At 42.5% G+C, this 27,345-nt stretch overlaps 1 protein-coding gene across 2 annotated transcripts in view; it reads right to left on the reverse strand.

Moving 5' to 3' along the window:
- The window catches only part of scube1 (signal peptide, CUB domain, EGF-like 1), a 145,786-nt gene that overhangs the window by 103,742 nt on the left and 14,699 nt on the right, over positions 1-27,345 (reverse strand). For both annotated transcript variants that reach the window (XM_067254644.1, XM_067254643.1), the window contains exon 3: positions 4,924-5,049. In XM_067254644.1, coding sequence (XP_067110745.1) covers positions 4,924-5,049 — 126 coding nt within the window. The remainder of the gene's footprint in view (positions 1-4,923; positions 5,050-27,345) is intronic.

Below are 27,345 nucleotides of genomic sequence, written 5' to 3' on the forward strand. Positions count from 1 at the left end.
AATGTCCAATCCAAAGTGTTTCATTTCACACTCGTGCTTCCAAACCATGCTTTGCTAATTTTATTAGCAAAGCCCCTTTTACATCACAAATGCTGGCAACACAAATATCTAATGAGGTTAACATTAAAATGATCTACTATGTAATCAAAGCAATACCTATAGTTACAACATTGTAGATACGAATATACATAAGAACTGCTATAGAGTTCATTACTTATAGTTCATTACTTATAGTTCAAGAGGTACACATTTGTATACAGGTGAGACTTGGTTTGGGTGAGGTTTCCAGGGGTCAGAAGATGTTAACATTTATCTTGATATGGTAAAAACCTTTAACTGCCTCTGTACAACATCCACTTAACCCTTACACCCTTCCCTATACTGTGCCTTCTTAAACTTTTGTATAGACCTATTCCGCTAACACTTAATTACATTAGATTACATTGCAATTCCTATGAACGTAATATTTTTCAGTTATCTTTATGTAGTTACATGGTAGGTAATGTTACCTTAATGTAAAGGGCCCAATTGTCTTTACCAAAGTCCATAGATGCTGAAACATGAGACCTAAAGTCTTAAAGTGCTTTTATACTATATTTTTTATCGAGCCTTGCAACTTCCATGGAGCTGAGCCCTGTCCACACATAGGCCACCAGGGGAAAACAGGGCAAGAACGGAGCAGAAAAGGCTCATCAGATATTTGGAGACATGGGGCAAATAAGATAAGACTTGAAAATAAATAATAAAATGTACATGTATGTATAGTGTGTGTGTCGATGTTTGTAGGGATATACAGTAAGTTAATGCATCTGTTGTCCGTCTCGTCCTCTCAGTTGCATAGCGCCCACACTCGATATCACATAAGCAGTTCCAGAGAACAACCTGAACAACCTTCCCACAAACTCCTTCCTAAAGACATGTCCCCCCCCATTCCCTCCACAAAATGTTTCCAATAGCTCTTACAAAATCAGACATAATACTTACAGATGCCAAAACATGTCTCATCAAAGATGTTTGGGTTGTAAGGCGAGGGTATCCAAATGACATATTATGATTTGTGCACGTGTCACTCAGCGACCAGGGGGGAGGGTGGATGAGGTGGGGATGGGGGGATGGGGGAGATGAAATGTTTAAATACATCCAAGCAGAACTGCGTGAGAAAGAGAGAGCGGGAGAGAGAGGGAGGGAGATAGGGAGAGAGAGAGCTGAGAGCAGAAAAACATTTGTCTGGTTGACGCTAAGTCAATAACAGAACACTGAGGCTAAATGGACTGGATCTGTCAATCTTAGACACCCAGCCAAGCTATCTGTGGGACATATCACAGGGAATGTACTCTTCAACCCCGGTCGAACCTCTCCCTACTCCCCACCCTTGCATAATGTGGAGAATGAAATGAGGGATAAAGAAAAGTCAAAATAATAGAAAAACTCCAAACGATGACAGAGACACTCTCAGGAGAGAACAGACCCCCGAGAATGCATGCATGCCATACTGAGAGACACACGCAAAGAAAGAGAAAGACACACAGAGAATGTGAGAGAGAGAGAGACAGTGAGAGGAAGAGATATAGACCGCTACACACCCCAAGCTTCATCAAAAGCAACCAACAGCAGTAGTTGCATTGTTTGTTCTGTTGTCTGTATATTTGAAGAATAAATGTTTTATTTAACTGTTTTGAAGATCATAACTTCTTTAACAGCAGTATTTTCTGGTTTTACTGATCTTTTTGTTTTCGACCATCTTTGGGGAAGCCCTCTTCCTTATTTGTGATTCCCTGATTGTCATGTGGCTGGGTAGTTATTGTTGCAGCATTTGTTACTGCTGTATTTTATTGTGTAGTTGAGTATGTTTGCCTATTTGATATTTGTTGTTTCTTTACTCCTGGATGAAAAGCTAATTGTCCCCTTGGCATAATGATTACTAGCTCGACTTGACTCTACTCTACACAGTACCGACATACAGAAACCAAAACCTAACAGAAGAGGACATCCTCTTTCATGTCTCAGGCCTGGGTTACATTAATTTATTTATAAAGGGCAAAGGTAAAAAAAATTATAACCATTTGATAACGCTTGATTTGCTGTGTCAATTCTGCTACTATATGTTTTACAACGTTCATAACAACCTTATGTAACACTTTACAAAAAGTCTGGTCTTTGTGACCATCCATAACTCCTCATTACTTCCCTTTATTTGTGTAAAAGTATAATTCATTGTAACTACCTACAGGTACTTCCATTCAGTCTAGATTTAAAATAATTTTGTGCAATAAAATAAAAGCCATCACCATAATACATGTTGTTTTTAAACTGGTAATCAAAAATCTGTTAAAAAGATTTGTCATGGTACTGTGCCCAAATTTTGCACAAACACACACACAAACTTTGCTGTGGCGTGGCAGAATATCATAAACATGCCATTCATAAATCCCCTGTAGCTGTGGAAAGTTGTTGTAGACATGTATAATAGCGTTTCTTGTTTGGTCTTGAGCTTTAAAAATGCTGTCTAACAATAACTTCCCTGCCTTTCTAATCATAACCATTCTTGATTCAATTGAAATGATGTGCTGTTATGTCTGCTTTCATGAAGGTGTCGTGAATGGTTAAATGGTAAATGGACTGCATTAATATAGCGCTTTTCTACCTTAGCGGCACTCAAAGCACTTTACAATGTTTGCCTCTCATTCACCCATTCATACTCACACTCACACATACCGACGGCAGTGAACTACCATGCAAGGCGCCGGCCTGCCCATCGGGAGCAACTTGGGGTTCAGAGTCTTGCTCAAGGATACTTCAGCACATGACCTAGGAGGAGTCGGGGATCAAACCGCCAACCTTGCGATTAACAGACAACCCTCTCTACCCCCTGAGCCACAGCCGCCGTGAATGGTTATGATGACCCCCTTAAAAAAAATATATCCAATAAGTATTCTGCTGGACCTTTCTGCAGCGTTTGATACGGTTAACCACCAGATCCTGCTCGCCAGACTTTCTGAGATGGGCATCACTGGCACTGCACTCCAGTGGATCTCATCCTACCTGTCGGGAAGATCCTACCAGGTTTCCTGGGGAGGCAAACTGTCGGGCCCTCGCCAGCTCTCCGCTGGTGTCCCACAGGGCTCCGTCCTTGGACCCCTCCTCTTCTCTCTGTACACCACCTCACTTGGACCAATCATCACCTCCCATGGCTTCTCCTACCACTGCTACGCTGACGACACGCAGCTGTACCTGTCGTTCCCCCCGACCGATCCGGGGATCTCAGCTAGGATTGAGGCCTGCCTCACAGACATCTCCGCCTGGATGACCGAGCACCACCTCCAGCTGAACCTCGCCAAAACAGAACTTCTCATCATCCCGGCTAAACCCTCCATCTCCCACGATCTCTCAATCACCCTGGGATCTGCGACGGTGACCCCTTCATCCTCTGCCAGGAACCTTGGGGTTACCATGGACGACGAGCTCTCCCTCACGGCCCACATTGCTGCGGTCTCCCGGTCGTGTAGATTCACCCTCTACAACATCCGGAAGATCAGGAGATACCTGTCTGAGCACTCCACCCAGCTGCTAGTCCAAGCACTCGTCCTCTCCAAGTTGGACTATTGCAACTCTCTGCTCGCTGGTCTCCCAGCATGTGCAACCCGCCCTCTTCAGAGGATTCAGAACGCGGCGGCCCGCCTGGTCTACAATCTACCCAGACGCTCCCATGTTACCCCGCTCCTCATCTCTCTCCACTGGCTACCTATCATGGCCCGTATCAGATTCAAGACCCTGGTATTGACCTTCCGAGCAGTGAACGGGACTGCACCCGTCTACATCAAGTCTCTCCTGCAGCCTTACACCCCCACCCGCCACCTACGGTCTTCTTCAGACAACCGCCTGGTGGTCCCACCGCTCAAGACCGCCCGGTCCCAACACAAGCTCTTCTCCTGTCTGGCCCCCCAGTGGTGGAATCAACTCCCCACCTCCATCAGAGACACTGACTGTCTCTCCACCTTCAAGAAAAGGCTCAAGACGCACTTGTTCCGGGAGTACAACGGTACTTAGGAACGGTTCGCTTGACCCGATGTTAGTTTCCTCAAGGATCACAATGACTCTTGCTTAGAGACTTGTTGCTCTTGTGGTTAGTGGTAACTGATTTAAATTTTTGGTTCTCGCTGTGATATATTGTTTTATTACTGTTGCTTGCTTTTTCCCACAGGTACACTTGCACTTATAGCTGTTCATGTTGTTTGGTTGTGACTTGTTTAACTACATGCTCTTATGGTTCTTCCCTTTGGCACTTACTTTGGTTGTTCACAATGTGTGCTTCATGTTTTGGCTACTCGCGATGTTTTTTGGCTATCTTGTTGTTATGATCAGTGACCTATGCACTTTGTAAAGCTCTCTCTTGGAAGTCGCTTTGGATAAAAGCGTCTGCTAAATGAATAAATGTAAATGTAAGTACTAATACTAATACTACTAATCATGCCTGCGCCGTTTTACCACCAAGGCCTTTTAGCAGCCCTTTACACTTGTACAAGTACAAGTTTTGTACAAGTGTACATTAACATAACACTTCATTACTGCTACATAACTACATAGCAGTATCAGAAACAGTAACAACAATGGAGGTATATATATTGTGATGTAACTACATAGTATTAAAGGTTAGCGGTATAAACACAGTACTGTTCAAAAATCGTATGCTTTAAGAAATAATGAATGTGAAAGACAAAACAAAAAATGCCTCAACATTCCACTTTCATCCAGCCGCATAAATACAGAAGACAATTTTTTTCATGTAAGACAGTATTGATTTAAATCTTAGGTACCTACACTTTTGCATCGTACTGCATATGTCTAGTCACATAGCAGTGAAAACTGAATGTGAAGTGTAACTCCATAGTATTCCAGATTGTGTGTAGGAGGGGGCAGCCTTACCCAGACAGTTGTGCCCATCGTGGGCCAACATGAAGCCATCATAGCATGTGCACCTGTAGTTCCCCGGGATGTTGATGCACTCATGGACACATCCGCCGTTGTAGTCATTGTCACACTCGTCCATGTCTGCGAGAAAGAGAGTGAGAACGAGAGATATAGATGGGAAAGGGATAAAGGGAGGAAGAGACAGAGAGAGAGAGAGAGGGAAGGAAGGAAGGAGAAAGAGAAAAAACATTAAACACAAAACATAAAGAGCAAGAGGGATTGTGAAAAGTGTGGGGATTGTATGGGAGGGGGTAGGTGTGTGTAAGTGGTGGTGGTGGTGGTGGAGGGTAAAAACATACAGACTGCCATGCTGGAAATGGACTTGCGGGAAAGTTAGACACAGATGGCGGTTAATGGTTGAGTCAAGACATGGATGTACGTGATTATTGAGTGGATGGGGCACTCTGGCGTACTTGCAAGTGTGTGTGTGTGTGTGTGTGTGTGGAGGGGTGGGGACACAACTTCAGAGCGGGTGCCAGCTAGTGTTTATTCATGTCCCCCCCCCACGTCCACTCCCCCCTGCCCCCTCCCCCCTTGTGCTGAGTAAGCGGGGGTTACGGGTAGGAGGTTGAAGGTGGTGGGTGGAAGGTTGAAGTGTGTGTGTGTGTGTGTGGGAGGGGGCTTCTTTCACAGGAGCCACTCGCAAGTGGTTGCCATGCGGCTCTGCCTAAATAAACAGTCCCCCCCCGTGTGAACGGCAGGAGCTCCTGCAGACCCCAGGCCCACATCCTCCTCTCCTTCTCTATCTACCTCTCGTCCAATCCCGGCCATGGATTAGGCTGACGGCAGGTATCTGTTTTCTCTCATCCCAGGAGTCATCATCTGGCTCACACAAGGGCCAGACCAGACTGAGCCTGGGTATCTGCCTGACTGGAGTATGAAGTGAACCTTATCAAGTGTCAAGTCTGTTTCTGTCTCCATCTCTCCTCAGTGTACCCTGCTTCCTCCTCTGCCTTTCTCTCTGTTCTTTTGTCATTGTCGAAGTCTCTCTCGGTCTGTCTCCCCCCCTCTCTCCTGTCTTTTCTAACTTACATTTACATTTAGTCATTTAGCAGACGCTCTTATCCAGAGTGACTTACAGTAAGTACAGGGACATTCCCCCCCGAGGAAAGTAGGGTGAAGTGCCTTGCCCAAGGACACAACGTCATTTGGCACGGCCGGGAATCGAACTGGCAACATTCAGATTACTATATCTATATATCTGCCCCTCTGCCTACCTTCTATTTCTTTCTCTTTCCTTCTTTCTTTCCTTCTTTCTTTCCTTCTTTCTTTCCTTCTTTCTTTCCTTCTTTCTTTCTTCCTTCTTTCTTTCTTTCCTTCTTTCTTTCTTCCTTCTTTCTTTCCTTCTTTCCTTATTTCCTTCTTTCCTTCTTTCCTTCTTTCCTTCTTTCTTCTTTCCTTCTTTCTTTCTTTCTTTCCTTCTTTCTTTCTCTTTCCTTCTTTCTTTTCTTTCCTTCTTTCTTTCTTTCTTTCTTTCCATCTATCCATCTTTCTTTCCTTCTTTCTTTTTTTCCATCTTCCGTCTGTCTTCCGTCTGTCTCTTCCTATCTGACCGTCTGTCTGTCTCTTCCTATCTGCTGTCTGCCTGCCTGCCGGCACACAGTGTCGGGGCAATAGCTCTGCCAGACGCAGCTCTTAGCAGGAGTCTTAGGCCCCGTATCCTGTGAACACAGCACAGACATGGACATGCTGCAGCATACACGCTCACACACCCAAATGCACACACATACACACACCATATTCCATAGTCTGTCTCCTGTTCCTTCACCCGCGAGACACCATCTTCCAGCTCATTGCAATTCTTGTAGCCATGATCTTGGTCACATTCTGGCCTTCTGGATGAGCATAAGAAAATAATACCGTTGAGATTGAAGAAAGAACTATAAAACTCTCAACCAAAACATTGTCTGAGATGTTCCAGTCAGTTAAAAACCATTGGCACAAAAGCTAAATAAACGCCACATTCCTTCCTCAGAGGAGCCCTGGAGTGTTTATAGAGAGCCAATTACTCTGGCGTACCATACTACACCGCATTTGAATCCACTATTTGTGTGTTTTCTGTCCCACACAAAATAACGGATACTTTGAGTCCTCTGTCTGTCTTTCTCTTTGCACTTCAGGATATCAGGAAACCCTATGTACATAAACTCCTCCCAGCCATCCCAGCTTCATCCCAGTGGCCAGTTAGAGGGGGGGGGGGCTGTAATTTGACTGTTTAGAAGTCTTCTATGCACCCCGCTGACCGGGACAGTGTGGAGTTGGCATCTGTGCTGTTTTGAGCACCCCCAAACTGGCCTTGGAAGCCTAGAGGTGTGAGGAGAGAATGAAAGACAGAACTAGAGAGAGAACAGCAGTAGGTTCAGTTAGCCTAGAAGTAGGAAATACCCTAAGCCCTAACACCTGCCCTGAGTCTGGCAGTCTGCTGGTGAGAGAGAGGGGGAGGGAGGGAAAGAGTGAGCCAAGCCAAGTTAGCCTCCAACGGTGCCACTTCCTGCCCCGGAGCTGTTGTTGACATCTGACAGCAAGTCACTCCCTCGCCTGACCCCCTCCAAACCTCTTTGGCTCAAACATGCACGTTTTCTAATTGCCCAACATCTCATCAAGTGAATTAGGCACCTTCGATGATGGCCCTGTTGCCCCGAAAAGGTGTGTGTGTGTGTGTACGTTTGTGGAGGGGGGAGGGCACAAAGTATGACACAAAATGTCACTAGTAGACAGTTTTTGAAAGCTGAGATTTTCTCACACTGTTCTGCCTATTATACTTTCTTTGTAAAACAAATTATTGGCATTGTTCATGCTTTTTTGGACAGTATTTAAGTTAAGTGTGATAGAAAATTCAGGGAGAGAGAGAGAAAGAGAGGGAAGACATGCAGCAAAGGGCCAAGACCAGATCCGACCCCAGGTTGCTTTAGTTAGGCTTCAGCCTACAGACTATGCTACTTTTATCCGGTGAGGTACCGGGGCACACTCTCTTTTACCTTTTACCTTCCCTTCAGCAAAGAGGGACTGTATCAATTGAGTTTTACGGATCACTTCTTTCTACCTCTATACTCCCCCCCCCCCTTTTTTTTCATGGCTGAAAATAACAACCGTATTTGCTCAAGAGGTCAAATGTCCAAGCAAAAAAACTGAAATAATCGAAATATTATTTTCTGAACCTGTAGTGGAGTCACAGTGAGTTAATCTGGCTTAATACAATTCACCTCAGAACAGAAATAGGAGTATGCCCCCCTACGTCCACATCGAGACGTCCACAGGTATTTATGGGCTGCCTTGAGAAGGCCAACAAATTTAGTTACTTTACTTTTTTAATGTGTGTTTAAACCAAGTCGGTATATATCAGGAAGCCGGTTGAGAGTGTGTGTGTACATGTGTGTCCTATACTTTCACATGTGTGTCATGTGTCCGTGAGAGTGGCTGTCATATAGCACATGTGATGTATGTCTAAGATACAGCAGTATAAAACTGCAGTCTGTAAAAGTGTGTGTGTATGTGTGATTTCCAAACCTGTATGAAGAGCTACAGCTATAAAAAGCCATGAGCCTTCAACAGTAAAGACTCTGACCTGCTCTGGTATGACTGGAGGAGTCGCTGATGATGTGTGTGTGCGTGATTGTGAGTGTGTGTATGTGAATGCGCGCGTGAGTGCGTATGTGGCACTAGGTGAGCTCATCAGCCGTGACGGAGTCACAGACACAATGGCTTAGTAATCGTCAGTCACCACCTCTCCCTCACTGCCCCTCCTCACCCCTAGCCAGCTATACCTTGCTCTCCATCTATCCATCTCCCCCTCTCCGGAGACTTCATGTATCCTTTTTCTCTCCCATCCTATCTTTTCTTCAACCTCATCGCTCTCTTTCCCTCACTCTACTCACCTCACTTCTCTTGTTCCTCCCCTCACTCTCTCCCTCTCTCCTGCTACACCCCTCTTTTTTTCTGTGAAGCAGTTCAAGTAAGCTTTTCTGGGTGACCAGAATAGTGCTCTAGGAGTGTATACTGGTAGAATAGTATTTTTCCATAAGGAGACAGCAATATTGAGCTTGTGGAAAAATCTACAGAGAGAGGGCAGTGTTCATAAACCCCAGATCAGATTTCAGTCAGAGAGTGCAGAGGTCTTCTCTGGGTTGGTCAGGGTTAGGGTTAGCTCCATCCTAAACCTGACGGAAGCACTCTAAAACCAACAGGAAACAATTTTCTACAAGCCATTGGTTGCATTTGAAACATGGTATCCGATTAGCCCTAATTCAATAAAATCTCTTTTCAATAGAGTTGAATGATCTGTTGTACCCATAAGCTTGGTAGCATAGAGAGAGAACATTAGAGAATGAAGGAACACAGAAAGAGGGGGAGAAAGAGACCAGGTACAAGAGAAAGACAGCAAATGAGAGTGCAAGACTGAGATGGCTGGACTAGTTACTAGTATTAGTCACCAGCTGCAAAAGAGGGCAAACACAATAGCAGGAAAGATAGATTGAGATACTTTGAGAGAAAGAGTGAGATCCTGATGAAGGCTGTGTTGCTTCCAGTAAGGGGAGGCGGGTGGATGGGGTGCTGCAGTGTCTACTAATGACCCTCTCTACGGCACCGGGGCTAATGGCCCCTGATGGAAAACACAGCCCTCCAATTACACAGCTCCTATCTAATCACAGGGGTTGAATCCCATCTACCATCTGTCTTAGAGAGTCTTCTCTCTGACACTGTCACTAGGAGTTTAAATAGAAAGAACAATGACACACAAAAGCATCAGAGAGAGAGAGAGAGAGAGAGAGAGAGAGAGAGAGAGAGAGAGAGAGAGAGAAACCTAACTGCTGTATTTTAGCAGCAAAGTATGTATCAGCCTGTCATGGCCTTAGAGACAGCCACAATGAGAACAATGTATAATATACGTGTACATAACATAACATTTACATTACATTTACATTTAGTCATTTAGCAGACGCTCTTATCCAGAGCGACTTACAGTAAGTACAAGGACATTCTCCCCGAGGCAAGTAGGGTGAAGTGCCTTGCCCAAGGACACAACGTCATTTGGCACAGCCGGGAATCGAACTGGCAACCTTCTGATTACTAGCCCGCTTCCCTAACCGCTCAGCCACTTGACTCCCAACGTGTTTTCATTTTTGTTTTCATATTTTGTTTACATTTTTCAAATTTTCAAATTTATTATTTGATTATTACTATTATTATTATCATTACATAACCTGGTGTATGTGTGTATGTATGTGTAGCCCTGTGGGATTTTGGGGTATTTCCACAATCATTGTATTGTCATTTGTTTATTTTATTTGAAATTGTACGATTTATAATGTTAAATATGTTTAAAATGTTATATTTCAAAAGATATGTTTAACAGTTAAAAAGGTTATTGTGTAAGAAACAATATGATACATTTAATAATTTAGAACGGTACATATTTTCTTGAAACTCGTTTTTTAATTCCACTTTACAGGATCTTTAATGTGTATGTTCTTGTTGGGAAAATAGTAATAAATAAAAGTTAAAAAGGAATCTATAAAGCTTAATACTAGGTCACTAATTAATTAAAGAGAGAGAGATTTCTCACTAAAAGAAGAATTCGGGGAGCGCACTCCAAACAAGTAGAAGACATGCTAGGGGGCACTACATATGTATAGGTATATACCAGTGGCGGCTGCTGGTCTTTCAAATGGGGGAAGCTCATTTTCGGCCTACATCATATACATTTTCCATTTATTTTGCTATTTCACTGGCTAGTTCACCCCTTCGACACTAGCCTAGCCTAGTCTACTGTATGAATAAGTGAAGGAACGATCTAACGAAACAATATTAACAATATTAAACTTGAAGGGAATGTGGGAATTAAGTTAAACTATGTGTGAAATGTATATGAAACTATATATGAAATGTATAATAAAAATTGGCTAGCAATTTCGCCAAACAAATACAAAAAAACAGGTGGTCGCAGTTTGTCTTTCAACCAGTTGCAAAATCCTTGATGGGACTGAGCTTGAATAGCTTCTGTGAATTTTTATAGCACAACATCGCTGTCAATCAAAAGGAGATGCAGACCCTCCAATCATCACGCGGAAGCCCAGCGTCCAAGCCAACCCACTCCTCCATTCACCCCCAGAGACGCTGAGCATCCAGGGCGGGACATAATCGCAGCATTTATCCAATGACCGTATAGTTTCGAAGCACTGAAAAAAACTGTTCAAAGCAGCCCCATTGAAGTCCATGGAAGCTGAGCTTCCACAGGGAAATGCACTGTGGCGCAACGGGAATGTATTAGAAGGAAATCAGTCAGTCGACCTGCTAATATATGTTGCTGATTCTGAACAAACTCGTCTTCGATATGAACGTGTTCTAACGCATTTAAAATGTTAACATAATCGTAAATATTTGACCATTGATATATTGAAATGTTAGGGGAAACTGAGCTTGAATAGCTTCGGTGACTTTTTATAGTACAAAATCAATGTCAATCAAAAGGAGATGCAGTCTTTTGACAGACCCTCCAATCATCACGCGGAAGCCCAGCGTCCAGGCCAGCCCACTCCTCCATTCACCCCCAGAGACGCTGAGCATCCAGGGCGGGACATAATCGCAGCATTTATCCAATGACCGTATAGTTTCGAAGCACTGAAAAAAACAGTTCAAAGCAGCCCCATTGAAGTCCATGGAAGCTGAGCTTCCACAGGGAAATGCACTGTGGCGCAACGGGAATGTATGAGAAGGAAATCAGTCAGTCGATCTGCTGATATATGTTGCTGATTCTGAACAAACTCGTCTTCGATATGAACGTGTTCTAACGCATTTAAAATGTTAACATAATCGTAAATATTTGACCATTGATATATTGAAATGTTAGGGGAAACTGAGCTTGAATAGCTTCGGTGACTTTTTATAGTACAAAATCAATGTCAATCAAAAGGAGATGCAGTCTTTCGACAGACCCTCCAATCATCACACGGAAGCCCAGCGTCCAAGCCAGCCCACTCCTCCATTCACCCCCAGAGACGCTGAGCATCCAGGGCGGGACATAATCGCAGCATTTATCCAATGACCGTATAGTTTCGAAGCACTGAAAAAAACAGTTCAAAGCAGCCCCATTGAAGTCCATGGAAGCTGAGCTTCCACAGGGAAATGCACTGTGGCGCAACGGGAATGTATGAGAAGGAAATCAGTCAGTCGATCTGCTAATATATGTTGCTGACTCTGAACAAACTCGTCTTCGATATGAACGTGTTCTAACGCATTTAAAATGTTAACATAATCGTAAATATTTGACCATTGATATATTGAAATGTTAGGGGAAACTGAGCTTGAATAGCTTCGGTGACTTTTTATAGTACAAAATCAATGTCAATCAAAAGGAGATGCAGTCTTTCGACAGACCCTCCAATCATCACGCGGAAGCCCAGCGTCCGGGCCAGCCCACTCCTCCATTCACCTCCAGATACGCTGAGCGTCCAGGGCGGAACATAATCGCAGCATTTATCCAATGATCGTATAGTTTCGAAGCACTGAAAAAAACAGTTCAAAGCAGCCCCATTGAAGTCCATGAGCTTCAACAGGGAAATGCACTGTGGCGCTACGGGAATGTATGAGAAGGAAATCAGTCAGTCGACCTACTAATATGTAGCTGATTCTGAACGAACTCGTCTTCGATATGAACGTGTTCCAACGCATTTAAAATGTTAACACAATAGTAAATATTTGACCATTAATTTTTTGAAATGTTAGGGGAAGCTGAGCTTCCCTTGCAGTCTTAAAGAAATTGCCACTGGTATATACGTGTGTATATATACGTGTGGGTGTATGTACACGTGTGTATGCGTATATATATATATTAGTGGTGGGCCGTTATCGGCGTTAACGCGCTGCGACTCTTATCGGCGATAAAAGAAATATCGCCGTTAATCTATTCTCAAAGTTGGGTTGGGAGCTGGGTCTATACTACGCAAGCTATGATGACTTTCACCTTGATATTTTAGCGCTGATGTATACCAACCGAATTGCACTGTAGGGGGCGAGAATGAGTCTTCGAACCTGTGTGTATGCCTTGTGTATGAAATTATCACATCAAACGTGACGTGCTAACATGGATGCAGCTATGAAGCCGCCTGGTTCGCTTCAGGGAAAATGTATTTTTAAGAAGCTTCCCAATGGAAACATTGACAAGACTAAGGTTGTTTGCACCTTGTGCTATGCGGAATTAGTTTACTGTAGGAGTTCTTACAGTCTCAAATACCACCTAAACGCAAAGCATCCCTTAGCTAATGCGGAAGATGCCGGGCCAAGCACTGATGTAGCGCAGGGGAAGAGTCGTCGTCAAACTACGATGTTTGAGTGCAACCGAGGCAAGCCCGTCAGCACAGCTCTATCAGCCAAGCTAACTAATCCAATAAACAGTTAATAAACACAAGTACATCTTATTGAACATAATTTATTTTCATCACCAATTATCATAGTAGAACAGCTTTCTCAAGCAGTTTGTGATGCATTTTGGAAACAGGAGATGAGCTCCTGGTCTAATGCGCCACCTGGCTTGAGAAACCCGTTCTCAAAGACTTACTTTTAGTCATTATTTGGGTAGCACACATATTCTGAATGCCTTCTGCGGAATTCAAATGAGCCATTTTGATTAACGCCAAGATTACAGTGAGAGTAATCTAGATTAAAAAAAAAAAATCTATGCCCACCACTAATATATATATATATATATATATATATATATATATATATATATATATACAGTTAGGTCCATAAGTATTTGGACATTGACACAATTTTCATCATTTTGGCTCTGTATACCACCACAATGGATTTGAAATGAAACAATCAAGATGTGCTTTAAGTGCAGACTTTCAGCTTTAATATCAGGGTATTTACATCCAAATCAGGTGAACGGTGTAGGAATTACAATACATTTTATATGTGGCCCCCCCCTTTTTAAGGGACCAAAAGTAATTGGACAATTGGCTGCTCAGCTGTTCCATGGCCAGGTGTATGTTATTCCCTCATAAAGGGAGTTCGTTATTTCATTGACAAGGAGCAGATAAAAGGTCTAGAGTTCATGTCAAGTATGGTATTTGTGTTTGGAATCTGTTGCTGTCAACTCTCAAGATGAAGTCCAAAGAGCTGTCACCATCAGTCAAGCAAGCCATCGTTAGGCTGAAAAATCAAAACAAACCTATCAGAGAGATAGCAAAAACATTAGGTGTGGCCAAAACATTAGAATGTACCAAACTGTTTGGTACATTCTTAAAAAGAAAGAACGCACTGGTGAGCTCAGCAACACCAAAAGACCCGGAAGACCACGGAAAACAACTGTGGTGGATGACAGAAGAATTCTTTCCCTGGTGAAGAAAAACCCCTTCACAACAGTTGGCCAGATCAAGAACACTCTCCAGGAGGTAGGCGTATCTGTGTCAAAGTCAACAATTAAGAGAAGACTTCACCAGAGTAAATACAGAGGGTTCACCACAAGATGTAAACCATTGGTGAGTCTCAAAAACAGGAAGACCATATTAGAGTTTGCCAAAAAACATCTAAAAGAGCCTGTACAGTTCTGGAACAACATCCTATGGACAGATGAGACCAAGATCAACTTGTACCAGAATGATGGGAAGAGAAGAGTATGGAGAAGGGAAGGAACTGCTCATGATCCAAAGCATACCACCTCATCAGTGAAGCATGGTGGAGGTAGTGTTATGGCGTGGGCATGTATGGCTGCCAATGTAACTGGTTCCCTTGTATTTATCGATGATGTGACTGCTGACAAAAGCAGTAGGATGAATTCTGAAGTTTTTCGGGCAATATTATCTGCTCAGATTCAGCCAAATGCTTCAGAACTCATAGGACGGCGCTTCACAGTGCAGATGGACAATGACCCGAAGCATACTGCGAAAGCAACCAAAGAGTTTTTTAAGGCAAAGAAGTGGAATGTTCTGCAATGGCCAAGTCAATCACCTGACCTAAATCCAATTGAGCATGCATTTCACTTGCTAAAGACAAAACTGAAGGGAAAATGCCCCAAGAACAAGCAGGAACTGAAGACAGTTGCAGTAGAGGCCTGGCAGAGCATCACCAGGGACGAAACCCAGCGTCTGGTGATGTCTATGGGTTCCAGACTTCAGGCTGTCATTGACTGCAAAGGATTTGCAACCAAGTATTAAAAGTGACAATTAGATTTATGATTATGTTAGTTTGTCCAATTATGTTTGGTCCCTTAAAAAGGGGGGGGCCACATATAAAATGTGTTGTAATTCCTACACCATTCACCTGATTTGGATGTAAATACCCTGAAATTAAAGCTGAAGGTCTGCACTTAAAGCACATCTTGATTGTTTCATTTCAAATCCATTGGCTCTTGACAAAGGCAGTCGCATTTTTCTCTCCTCCCCTCCCTGACCTTCCCTGCTTGGCTGTGTCTTGTGTCTTGTCTTGTCTCAAGATACTCTCTCATCATCACTCTCCGAAACTAGAAGCATGGAATTAATTAGCTGGTCTCTCAATGCTATTGACACCATCTTCTCGAAGAGAAGCTCGGGTTCGGGGGAACCCAACTGTCCGGACGGGACGTTCGCAGCTGGCTACACAATGGACGCGTGGGAGAATTGGCGTGTCGTGTGTCTAGCGGCGCTTTCCGTGGAGGACGTTGAAGACATCTTCATATTCGGAACCATGATTACAGGCTTTCTGCTGTTTGGAATAGGCGCTGGCTTTGTATATCGTAAAATCAAGGAAACGGCTGCAGCCGTCAAAAGCCCCGTTAGGCTGCCCGATATGATTGATGCGGTGGGCAGAGTTGTTGGAGCTCAGTCTGTGAACTTACAACACAGCATTGATTACAACAGGGATAAGTTTGCGGCTCTGCAAAGGAAGATGGAGGACTTGGAGACCTTCCTGAAGGGTGGACGCGAAAATTGAGTTGCGGCCACTCGTCAAAACAACTACCCCAATCTTATCCTCTTTCGGCCCCGTAACCAGCACAAGCCCTGGCCAAGGTCGTCGCTGGAAAACAACTCCCCTGGAGAGCGCTGAAGCGAGACTATCTTGCTCCTCCCTTCCCCCCCCCACCGACATCTGTGGTTTGGTCTCTTCCCGGGTCATGACCAAGGATGTCTCCTGGCCAACACAATCTGCATAGGGAGAATCGGACTGATTGTGGCCTAGGTCGAGGGCGCCAACCCAGACCTACTCACACATTAACTTTCACCTACTACAGATATCACCACCCCCACCCCCACCCCCATCCAACGCCTTCGCCTGCTTGTTTCCCCAGGGTGGCTGGCGGATCTGTGTCCAGCGCCTACCATGGCTGCAGGTCCAGATGCTGCTTGTCTACCCCCCCCCCCCCACTCCCCGTTGCAAGTATCATGTTTTTGTAAATGTTGTTGTGCTTATGTGCTGAGGTTTTTGTCTGTTCCCACACTGTACTCCTCTAGGAGCATTGTCTGGGTGTTGCCTTTTTCTCTCCTCCTCTCTCCTCATGTTATGCTGTAACTTTCTAGTTGGCGCCGAAATTGGCTGCCTAGGTAGGCTCTCCTACCAAAGTAAATTCCTTGTCTGTGCAAACTTTCATGGCGAATAAAAACCCATTCTGATTCTGATTGTGGTGGTATACAGAGCCAAAATGATGAAAATTGTGTCAATGTCCAAATACTTATGGACCTAACTGTATATGTGTGTGTGTATCTATTTACTTATTTATGTATTTATTTCTACCGAATATTTGGCAACATTAATAATATACCAACTTGAATAATAAATATAGCTGCAAGCAGCAATGAGGTGGCCAAGAAGTCATATGACCCAGAAAACATTTTAGACATCATTAGAACAGGGTTCCGAGTCCCTATACCAAGTTTGGTGTGAATCCATCAAAGATTTGCTGAGATACGACCCAACTTCCTGTTTGAAGGCTTAACTGCACATTTTGATTGGCTGTAACGGGCAAACGGTTTCGAAAATCAAAAACATTTGTAATGGGCTTTGTGAGGCTTGGTCTGAAGATAATATCTGCCGAATGTGGTGAAGATTGGACAACATTTGTAGGAGGAGTGCAGAAAACGTGTTTTTTCTGTCATTCAAAATGGCGGCCGCATCAATCCGGCTGTTATCACAAATGATCATGTGTCACACACGGGATGTCCCAAGATATCATGAGACAAAGGAATCACTTAATAAAGGCAAACAAATCAACAGTTATTGGCCAAAACACATTTTTGGTTCCTGCGGCCACGCAGATCACATAACACGATCACATGACACCAAATTGATTGGACATCCTCAGAAGAGGGTTCCGAGTCATCCTACCAAGTTTGGTGTTGATTTCTCAAGGATTTGCTGAGATATGACCAAACTTCCTGTTTGGTTGCTTTGTTGCCAATTTTGATTGGCTGTACCAGACATACGGTTTTGAAAATCAAAAACCTTTTGATAACTACAGTGAGGGTTGCTCTGAAGATGATGTGTGCCCATTCTAGGGAAGATTGGCTAAAAATTGTAGGAGGAGTAGGCTTTCAAAGCTTTTTGATAAAACCGGAAATGGCGGAAAATCTATAGAACCGGAAATTGACGTCATAGGGTGTGTTGAACTCGTCTCGATCCAGGGAATCGAATGGTACTTCATTTTTGAAAATCGGTCATGCGGTTCAAAAGTTACATGTGAACACATGTCCAACTTTGACCAGTTGGTGGCGCTAGAGTGCTCCAATGGGAGACATGAAACTTGGTGAATATAAAGAGGGGACTGTGCTAAATGAGTGTGCCAAATTTCACAACTTTTTACCATATGGTTCTAGGGGCTGCCATAGACTCCAATGGGAGAAGATGTGTAATAATAATAAATATAACTGCAAGCAGCAATGGCGGATTCCTCCAAACATTGCAAACCATTGAAAAATGTATATTCTTTACAAATTGTCACTGTAAAAATCCATGCTGCAGACTTACCAATGGGATACCAAATCTGAAATGCAATACCATCAAGATCCACAAGGACTTTTATTTCAAGCCAAGGAGTGAAGGGAGGAGGCTTGGTGAGCCTACCCATTCCAGAAAGCCTTGTGTATCAGGGCGTGGCCTGTAGCGTCACTTATGGGTGATATTAGGCCATTTGTGGTGTGGTAGTTACTCTTGGCTTATACTATCAATGTTTCAGGATTTTGAGAACTTTTTACCATTGCATACAAAATCGGAAATTTATGGTAAGCTTGCGCGTGTGTCAAGGGAAAGGCTGAGTGTGTGAGAATGTGGAGCGTGGGCGCTGAGGAGCAGGGGAGACATTTCATTGGAAATTTCCTTAACAATTAGCCAAGCATGCATTTTTCAAATATTCACCAAAATTCAACTTTTCATCTTACAGTCAACCTTTTCTGAGATTTGTGTACTAAACATTCTCAAAAGTTTTCATGAACTAAAGGCAAACAAATCAACAGTTATTGGCCAAAACACATTTTTGGTTCCTGCGGCCACTCCGATCACATGACACGATCACATGACACCAAATTGATTGGACATCCTCAGAAGAGGGTTCCGAATCATCCTCCCAAGTTTGGTGTTGATATTTCAAAGACTTGCTGAGATTTGATCCAACTTCCTGTTTGGTTGCTTTGTTGACGATTTTGATTGGCTGTACCGGACAAACGGTTTTGAAATTCAAAAATTCAGTGAGGGTTGCTCTGACGATGATACCTGCCAATTCTGGGGAAGATTGGACAAAAATCGTAGGAGAAGTAGTGAAAAAACGTGTTTCCTAAATCTTTATTGTACAAAAAAATCCAATATGGTGGCCGTTATAGGTTATTGAGGCTTTTTTGTTCCTCATGAGAAATAAGGCATATCTAATGAATTTCAGAATTTTGGGACAAATGGAATGCGAATGGCATCACTTTGTAAATGGACAATTGGGGCTTGGCCGTAGCGCCACCTATGGATAATGGTGCGTCATTTGTGGTGTGGTAGTTACTCCTGGCCTATACTATCAATGTTTCAGGATTTTGAGAACTTTTTCTAAAATGCATTACCATCAAGATCCACAAGGGCCTTCTCTTCAAGCCAAGGAATGAGTGGGGGCTTGGTCAGCCCACAATTGCCTGAAATGTTGTGTATGCGTCTCGCCAAGCCCGCGCGTGTCAAGGGAAAGGCTGAGTGTGTGAGAATGTGGAGCACGCGCGCGCTGAAGAGCAGGGGAGACATTTCATTGGAAATTTCGTTAGCAATTAGCCAAGCATGCATGTTTCAAATATTCACCACAAATCGACTTTTCATGTTACAGTCAACTTTTCCTCAGATTTGTGTACTAAACATTCTCAAGAGTTTTCATATGAACTTGTGATTGAATCAAAGTATCAGTTTTTGACCGGTGGATGTGTAAAGCATTATTTTAGCGTTAGCGATAAATTCGATTTGCTTTATATCAACCATTTTTGGAAATATGAAATAGCCTTTGCACATGGTAACATGTTGTAGTGTCTTCCTTGTGACATACCAAGTTACGTGTTGATATCTCAAAGATCTGCTGAGATTTGACCCTGTTTGGTTGCTTTTTTGCTGATTTTGATTGGCTGTGCCGGACAAACGGTTTAGAAAATCAAAACGCCATGGGATAACTTTTGTGAGGCTTGGTCTGAAGATCATCTCTGGTCATTTTGAAGAAGATATGACAAAAATTGTAGTAGGAGTAGGCTTTCAAAGGTTTTTGATACAACCGGAAATAGCGGAAAATCTATATAACCGGAAATTGACGTCATATGAACTTGTCTTGATCCAGGGAATCCAATGGTACCTCATTTTTGAAGTCATACGGTTCAAAAGTTGCGTGTGTAAACAAAAGTCCAACTTTGACCCATTGGTGGCGCTAGAGCGGTCTAATGGGATACATGAAACTTGGTGTAGGTATAGAAGGAACTGTCCTTAATGAGTGTGCCAAATTTTGTATTTTTTTATTATACCAATAATAACTAGAGAGGGTACAATTTCTGGGGAAATTGTAGGGTGTGCTTGCTTGCGTCGGTTGCACAGGGGTCTGTATATTTTATATAAAAATGCATAGGGCCTACTTATTATTTATAAAGATTACATAGATTTAAAAGCATCTTTTTTTTGCTGCTCATTTACAATTCAAAATACGAGTGAAGTGTAAAATGAAATATGATGTCTTCTCATTTCCCCTGCAAGAGGCAGCCTCATCGTTTAATCAAAACGAATACATTTGGCAGACCGGTGTAAAAATTGACCTAATCTCTGACTTAAACGTCCTTTTATGTTTTTCCTTTCTCGTGATATTTTCAGGCATTTAGCCTACTCATTGCATTCATTCATTAATAAAGAACCCCCTTTGAAGATTATTCTACGACGTTACCGGCAGTAGAAGATGGAATCGCGATTCAAACAGTACCATCTGCTACCTGAAAATATGGCCCCCAAAACGTAAATAAGCTTGACATTTATTTAGTGGAAAATCGCTCATTCATAAAAAGCTCACTGGTAGCGATCATTGTCAGTAACAACGCAAAATGCGATATAGCCCTGTGTGGAGAAGCCCCGGTAAATTGTACTACTACGGTACAGTACTAGACTACTGCTGTGTTCGTCTTGGTAGCGATTGCGTTGGTTGAATTTGATTTAACGTTCCGTTGTACGGTTTAGGCTGAAATTAATTATTTTCATGAACAGATTGACAAAGTTTAGGCTGTGGCAATGAAGTTCAGGTTAGTAGTAGACTTTTGATTTAAGTAAGGGGAGTGCCGAACATGTTCTGTCGCCGTTTGACTTCCTAAACAGCTGTGTAGATGTTTTTGTAGTGTCTCGCGTAGGCTACAACGTTGCAGTGAGATACACTAGTTTGAAACCACAGGTAATGATAATTTCACCCACAAATCGTTTACTTGTAATCTAATGTCAGAATAAATCCTACAACAAAAATTTATTTGTGAGGAATGTTTATTTTAACGATTGAAAACAGATGCATCATAGACCACTGTAGTATGTGTTGCCCGGGCAACAGAGGCTAATGTCGTGATGCTAATACTTCAGTGAAATAGTAGACTACTGTTTCCGAAAGTAGATGTACTTCCTTAATAATATCAGCTTATATTGTACATTACACATCACAATTGTGTGTCATATAACAAAGTAAAATGAGTAAATAGTTATCACCCTGGCCTCTTTGCTTGTGGCGTTTCTGCAGCTGCCTTGCAGTAAAGCTTTAGTTAGCCTAGCTATCCCCCAAGTTAACAGATGCGAAACGAATGTTCTGCCAAAGGTAGTCACGCGTGTTTTCGTGACTTTAGTGACGTAGTGACGTTAGTAACGTCAGTGACTGTGGCTAGCAAATTAGCCACCGTTAGCTTCACTTTTCGCCACAAAAACTTAACTTGAGCCTAAACCATGCAACGGAACGTAAATCCCAATAGAAGCAACTCAATCGCTACCAAGACGAAACTTTTGACACCTAGGTTGTCTATGTAGGCCAAATATTGACTGAGTTTTAGGGGGGCAAAAATAAATAAAATAAAAAATAATAAAAAATATATATATGTGAGAGAACAAAGGTTGTGCCCTTGCCGAAGGCAAAGCACACGCAATAATAAGAAAAGGTAGAAACACTTAAGTGGCTTCGCGGCTTCGCCACCAATAACATGGATACAAGTTGTACACCTGCGTGGTGTAGTTACACGTATGTATATGTTTAACTGCAGTGTGTGTCTCTCTGTATGTAAGTGTATGAAATATAAGTATTTATAAGGCCATGATTTACATTGTTGAATATTTCTGTAATTCTACCGTTGCTTTGGCAATATGAACAATTGTTGTTTTCATGCCAATAAAGCCCTTTGAACTTAACTGAACTGAGAGAGAGAGAGACACATAATCATGATGGAAAGCCAGTCAAACTTTTGGCTCGTAAGACAATTTAATAAAAAGGAGACAGACAGGTCCACTGCTCTCCAATTTAGCCAGTTGTTTCATTCCAGGGGGGACTCCATCTTCTGCCATTTCCTCTCTGAGGACATGTAAGGCTTATTATCCTGGATAAGGCCTGTCCGCTCCATGCCAACACTGACTTGTGTTTGGAGTGAAGACAGGCCAATGCAAAGCATCAGCTCTAACTCATCTCTTTAAAGACCTGTCTAGCAAATTATGAGCTCCTCCTTGGTTTCCTGCAGCCTAGGTTCCATTTCATAGGCATCCTAATCGAATTAGATGGAGGTCCAATAACTCTGTAAAAGATAGGGCTCTTTAGACAAGATGGAAGCCGGAACAGGCCAGTCGTACAGGGCTCTACTCATATGGTGCTTTCTGGACTAGGCGGGGGGAAAAAATGAATCTGATGTATTTTATATTTATTGAGTGAAGGGTACATTGGGATTACACAGAATAGAAATAAGGTTAGAGCAGTATACTTCACATTTTCTGAGATTTTACAACAACATAAACGACAAAAGCCAACAGTCCCCAACCTCCCATCAGCCCCCCTCTAACCCACAACCCTCAAAGGAATAAAATAAAGAAAGAAAAGAAAGAAAACAATTACAAGAAAACACAACCGTTGAAATAAAAATAATAATAATTCAAATAATACAAAGTAAGGAAATAACTAAAGGCCAGCACATGGAGGAAAATTGAATCTTGACAGATAAGATTATGCACAAGACTAGTTCAGGAAAAGAACAGAAAAGTCATGGACTCAAGTGTTAGAAGTTGCTCATTGGGCCTGTTTTTTCTCGCTGGCAGCTACTCATTTGTCCAGCAGAGGTTGCCACGTTTTTCCTGGGTCAAAATGGGTCTTCGGTGCTCCAAAAAAATATATATATATACGTATATATATATGCTTTTTTTCTTCTTTTTTCTAATCAATGTATTTATTCCCAGGTGTTTTGCCCCCACCGACCACCCCACCCCCGCCGAAACTAAACCTATATTTCGGAACAGGTTAATGTAATAGTCAAATAGCTAATGTAATATTGCACATATTTTCGTCCTATTTCCCCTAAAGCAATAAAGTTAAGCTACTTGAAGACACCTTACACTCATTAAGTATGTTCTAAATGCCATACATGCTGCCAATTAATAATTGACGTAACAACTTATTGTAAATGGTCAGTAGCCTAGTCTATCGATTAAGGTAGGCCACTCTGAAGCATGTACACAGCCTGCTTCATTTGATATTGCTAGGCTAAGCATTCTGTAGCAAATAATAACAATAAACCCACTTTTTATTAATTAAAACTACTTCAGCATAATAATGCACCTAAAATACAAACCTGAGCAAGGGCAGCAATCGCTATTGAATCAACAGACATGTGCAATTTAGCAAGCAGGGGAAGAATACAAACAACGAAAATCGCCACTTAACTTGATTTAAATTTGCAAGAACTATAGACTTATACAATAACAGGCTTAAATGAACTGACAACATCAGTTATACGACTTACAGTTCTCAAGGACGCACACACGCGATCTCAACTGCGGTGTGAAGCGCATGTCCGTGCAATTCTCCGACATGCACTCTAACAATCACTGCTGATAGACGGCCTAAATTTGTTTCTGATTTCTGATACCGTGGCGGCAGAAATTTAGAGGAAACATTGCACTATATATTATCATTCCAGGTTAAGAATACCAATGGAGGCTGCTTTGGAAATCGTAAATCAAGCTTTTGTCAGCATTTTGAGTGAAAATTGCATTTGCATATGTACAGGTGTCTTCGTGCACGTCGGGCTGGCCCTCGCAACGGAACGACAGTTTAGTGGCCACTCTGTCCATTTGCGCACCTCACAGTTGCGTATTGATCAGACAAGAAGACACACTTATCAACTCGATTACTATTGATCAAAACAGAACGAAGGTTCGACTGTAGCCTACTTGAAACATACTATTGAGAACATATTCGCTGACATGCATTGCACGCGTGATGAACACAGCTTTTTTTCTTTTCTTCATCGCAGACTTTTTTTGCCTTTGGCGCTCGGGATTTGTCATTGGCTCTCGGGAAAACGGCTTTGGCGCGCGCCAACATTTTCTCTATTCAGGAAAACCCCTGTGTTGGTGATCGTATAGCGGAGTCTTTCCATGTGCAATACATTGCCCAACTCCTTAAGCCACTGTTGGAATAGGGGGCCAGATTCTGATTTCCACTGTTGCAAAATGAGGCGTCTGGCCAACAGAGTACATAGGGAAATGGCTTGCCCTTCACAGCTTGTAATGTTGGGATCGTACTCCACTGAACCAAACATGGCAAGGAGAGGGTCAGGTGTAATGGTTTTATGGAAGGCCTTTGAAATGTAGTCAAATATAAGAGACCAGAAGGAAGTTATCTTGGAACAAAACCAAAACTGATGTGTAAGGCCGTGTTCACATTTGACTTCTTTTTTTTAGAAAAAAGCGATGCCTTCAGCACCTTTTTACATGCAACCCTATGGGAAAAGGAAAAAGGCGGACGCCTTTTTAAAAAAGCGGCCGCCTTTTAAAAACTTCTAAAAAAGCGCTGAGCCCGACGCCTTTTTGAGTTCAATTTTCTCAACTTTTCAGAAAAGCGCTGGGTGACGTCAAGCGCCTTTTTGACAGCTGACCAATCAGGACGAAGAGAGTAGGGTACGTGTGTACCTTCCCTAGTAACCTTCTACCTTAGTTACCAGGCTATGGCTCCTCAAACGCCAAAGCTAAAGCAAGTAATTGCATTTTATTGGCCATAGTAGCTAGCTGTCGATAAGTAACCAACGGAAAATAACGGATAATAATGTATCGCTAGAATGTATGATTCCCGTTGAGGTTACAAAAATTCTCGTCAGAAAGGCGCTTGACGTCACCCAGCGCTTTTCTGAAAAGGCACAAGGCGCTCAAAAGGCGCTCAAAAGGCGCTGAAGGCAGCGCTTTTTTCTAAAAAAAGAAGTCAAGTGTGAACACGGCCTAAGAGTACCAGTTTGTAGTTTACATTTATCGCAGAAAGGAGAAATGTTGGGGTATATGTCATGGAGCCTGGCTTTCGAGAAATGGAGTCTGTGGACCACCTTAAATTGAATTAGGGAATGCCTGGAGTTGATAGAGCTGCTGTGAATTCTATCCGTATTTCCCTCCCAAACAGTCATTGAAATTTCCATGTCAAGTTCCTGCCCCCAATATTTTCTCAGCTTGTCAGTGGGCACCACTTCATGGGCCCTTAGCATATCATATAAAAAGGACTGTGCCTCTGCTTCCTGGTGTAAGGCGTTGAAGACTGTCTAGTGTGTTGTGTTTGGGCATATGCTCATATGAGTCTTGATGTAATTCCTAATCTGGAGGAACCTGAAGAAGTGTGCAGACGGTAAATCGTATGTCTGTTGTAGGTGATGAAATGACATTAAGTTACCTTCAGAGTACAGATCCCTTACAAAGACAATATTTTTGGCCTTCCATCTAGAGAAGGCTGGATCCATCAAAGCAGGTGTGAAAGCATGGTTGTGACAAATTGGACTGTCTATGTAGACTTTGGGTAAATCAAGAAAAGATTGAATTTGTTTCCAGATTCTTAAGGAGTGAAGGATAACAGGGTTATTTATATAGGGAGGTGTTTTTGTTTTCGCTGGGTTGTTAAGAAGTGCTGGGAAGGAGGTGGCACCACATGAGGATACTTCTATCTGAAGCCATGAGGGAACACCCTCTTGACTACTGGCTGTTGGCATAAAATTTCTCCAGTATAGTAGCGCATTTAGAGTAGCGGCCCAATAGTATAGCTTAAAGTTTGGCAACCCAAAACCTCCTTCTGCCCTACTCATTTCTAGGTGTTTTTTGGAAATTCAGGCTTTTTTATTGTTCCATATAAAGGCAGATATGATAGTGTCCAGCTTTTTAAAATAATAAAGGGGGATGAAGACATTTTGGAAAATGTATACAAATCTAGGGAGGACAACCATTTTTATGGCATTAATACGACCCACCATAGAAATGGGCAGAGTGTTCCAAAATTGGATATTCTGATTTAACTGTTGTATTTTAGAATCCCAATTGCTGCTGAGGAGCTTCCCATGCTCCCTTGTTGCAATGATACCCAAAGTTCTGAATTGGTCTCTTGTAATTTTAAAAGGAGTGGTGCGTAGAGAGTTTAGGTCTACTTTGTCTGATATGGGCATCAGTTCGCTTTTTTCCCAGTTGATCTTATAGCCAGAAAAACTGCTAAAAGTATCAATTGGCTGTAATAAAGGTGGAATGGATGATTTGGGGTGTGACATAAATAGAGTGATGTCATCTGCAAATAGAGATTTCTTATTCTCTATATTGTGAATTTTATTTGGAGCAATGTCCTTGTTCAACCTAATTTGACTCACCAGAGCCTCAATGGCTAGATTAAATAGATAGGGTGAACAAGAGCATCCCTGACGAACACCCCTGTGGAGATGGAATGGTTGTGAGATGTCACCGTTAGAGAGGATGGAAGCTTGAGGGTGAGCATAGATGATCTCAATCCATTTAATAAACTCTGTGCCAAAGTATTTGGGGGCAGTCAACATGTACCTCCATTCAATATAATCAAAAGCTTTCTCGACATCCAATGCAATAACCACAGACTCATCATTTTGTTTCTGGTAAATGATGTTGAAAAGACGTCATAGGTTGAAATATATATGTCTACCCGGGACAAAGACAGTCTGGTCCAGGTGTATTAAGCCGGCTATGTATTTAGTAGTGGTGGGCATAGATCATTTTTAAAATCTAGATTAATCTCACTGTAATCTTGGCGTTAATCTAGATTAATCTAGATTAAAATGGCTCATTTGAATTCCACCGAAGGCATTCAGAATATGTGTGATACCCAAATAATGACTAAAAGTAAGTCTTTGAAAACGGGTTTCTCAAGCCAGGTGGCGCATTAGACCAGGAGCTCATCTCCTGTTTCCAAAATGCATCACAAACTGCTTGAGAAAGCTGTTCTACTATGATAATTGGTGATGAAAATAAATTATGTTCAATAAGATGTACTTGTGTTTATTAACTGTTTATTAGATTAGTTAGTTTGGCTGATAGAGCTGTGCTGACGGGCTTGCCTCGGTTGCGCTCAAACATTGTAGTTTGACGACGACTCTTCCCCTGCGCTACATCAGTACTTGGCCCGGCATCTTCCGCATTAGCTAAGGGATGCTTTGCGTTTAGGTGGTATTTGAGACTGTAAGAACTCCTACAGTAAACTAATTCCGCATAGCACAAGGTGCAAACAACCTTAGTATTGTCGACGTTTCCATTGGGAAGCTTCTTAAAAATAAATTTTCCCTGAAGCGAACCAGGCGGCTTCATAGCTGCATCCATGTTAGCACGTCACGTTTGATGTGATAATTTCATACACAAGGCATACACACAGGTTCGAAGACTCGTTCTCGCCCCCTACAGTGCAATTCGGCTAGGTATACATCCGCG

This window comes from Osmerus mordax, chromosome 17 (assembly GCF_038355195.1).
Source record: "Osmerus mordax isolate fOsmMor3 chromosome 17, fOsmMor3.pri, whole genome shotgun sequence".
Lineage (NCBI taxonomy): Eukaryota > Metazoa > Chordata > Actinopteri > Osmeriformes > Osmeridae > Osmerus > Osmerus mordax.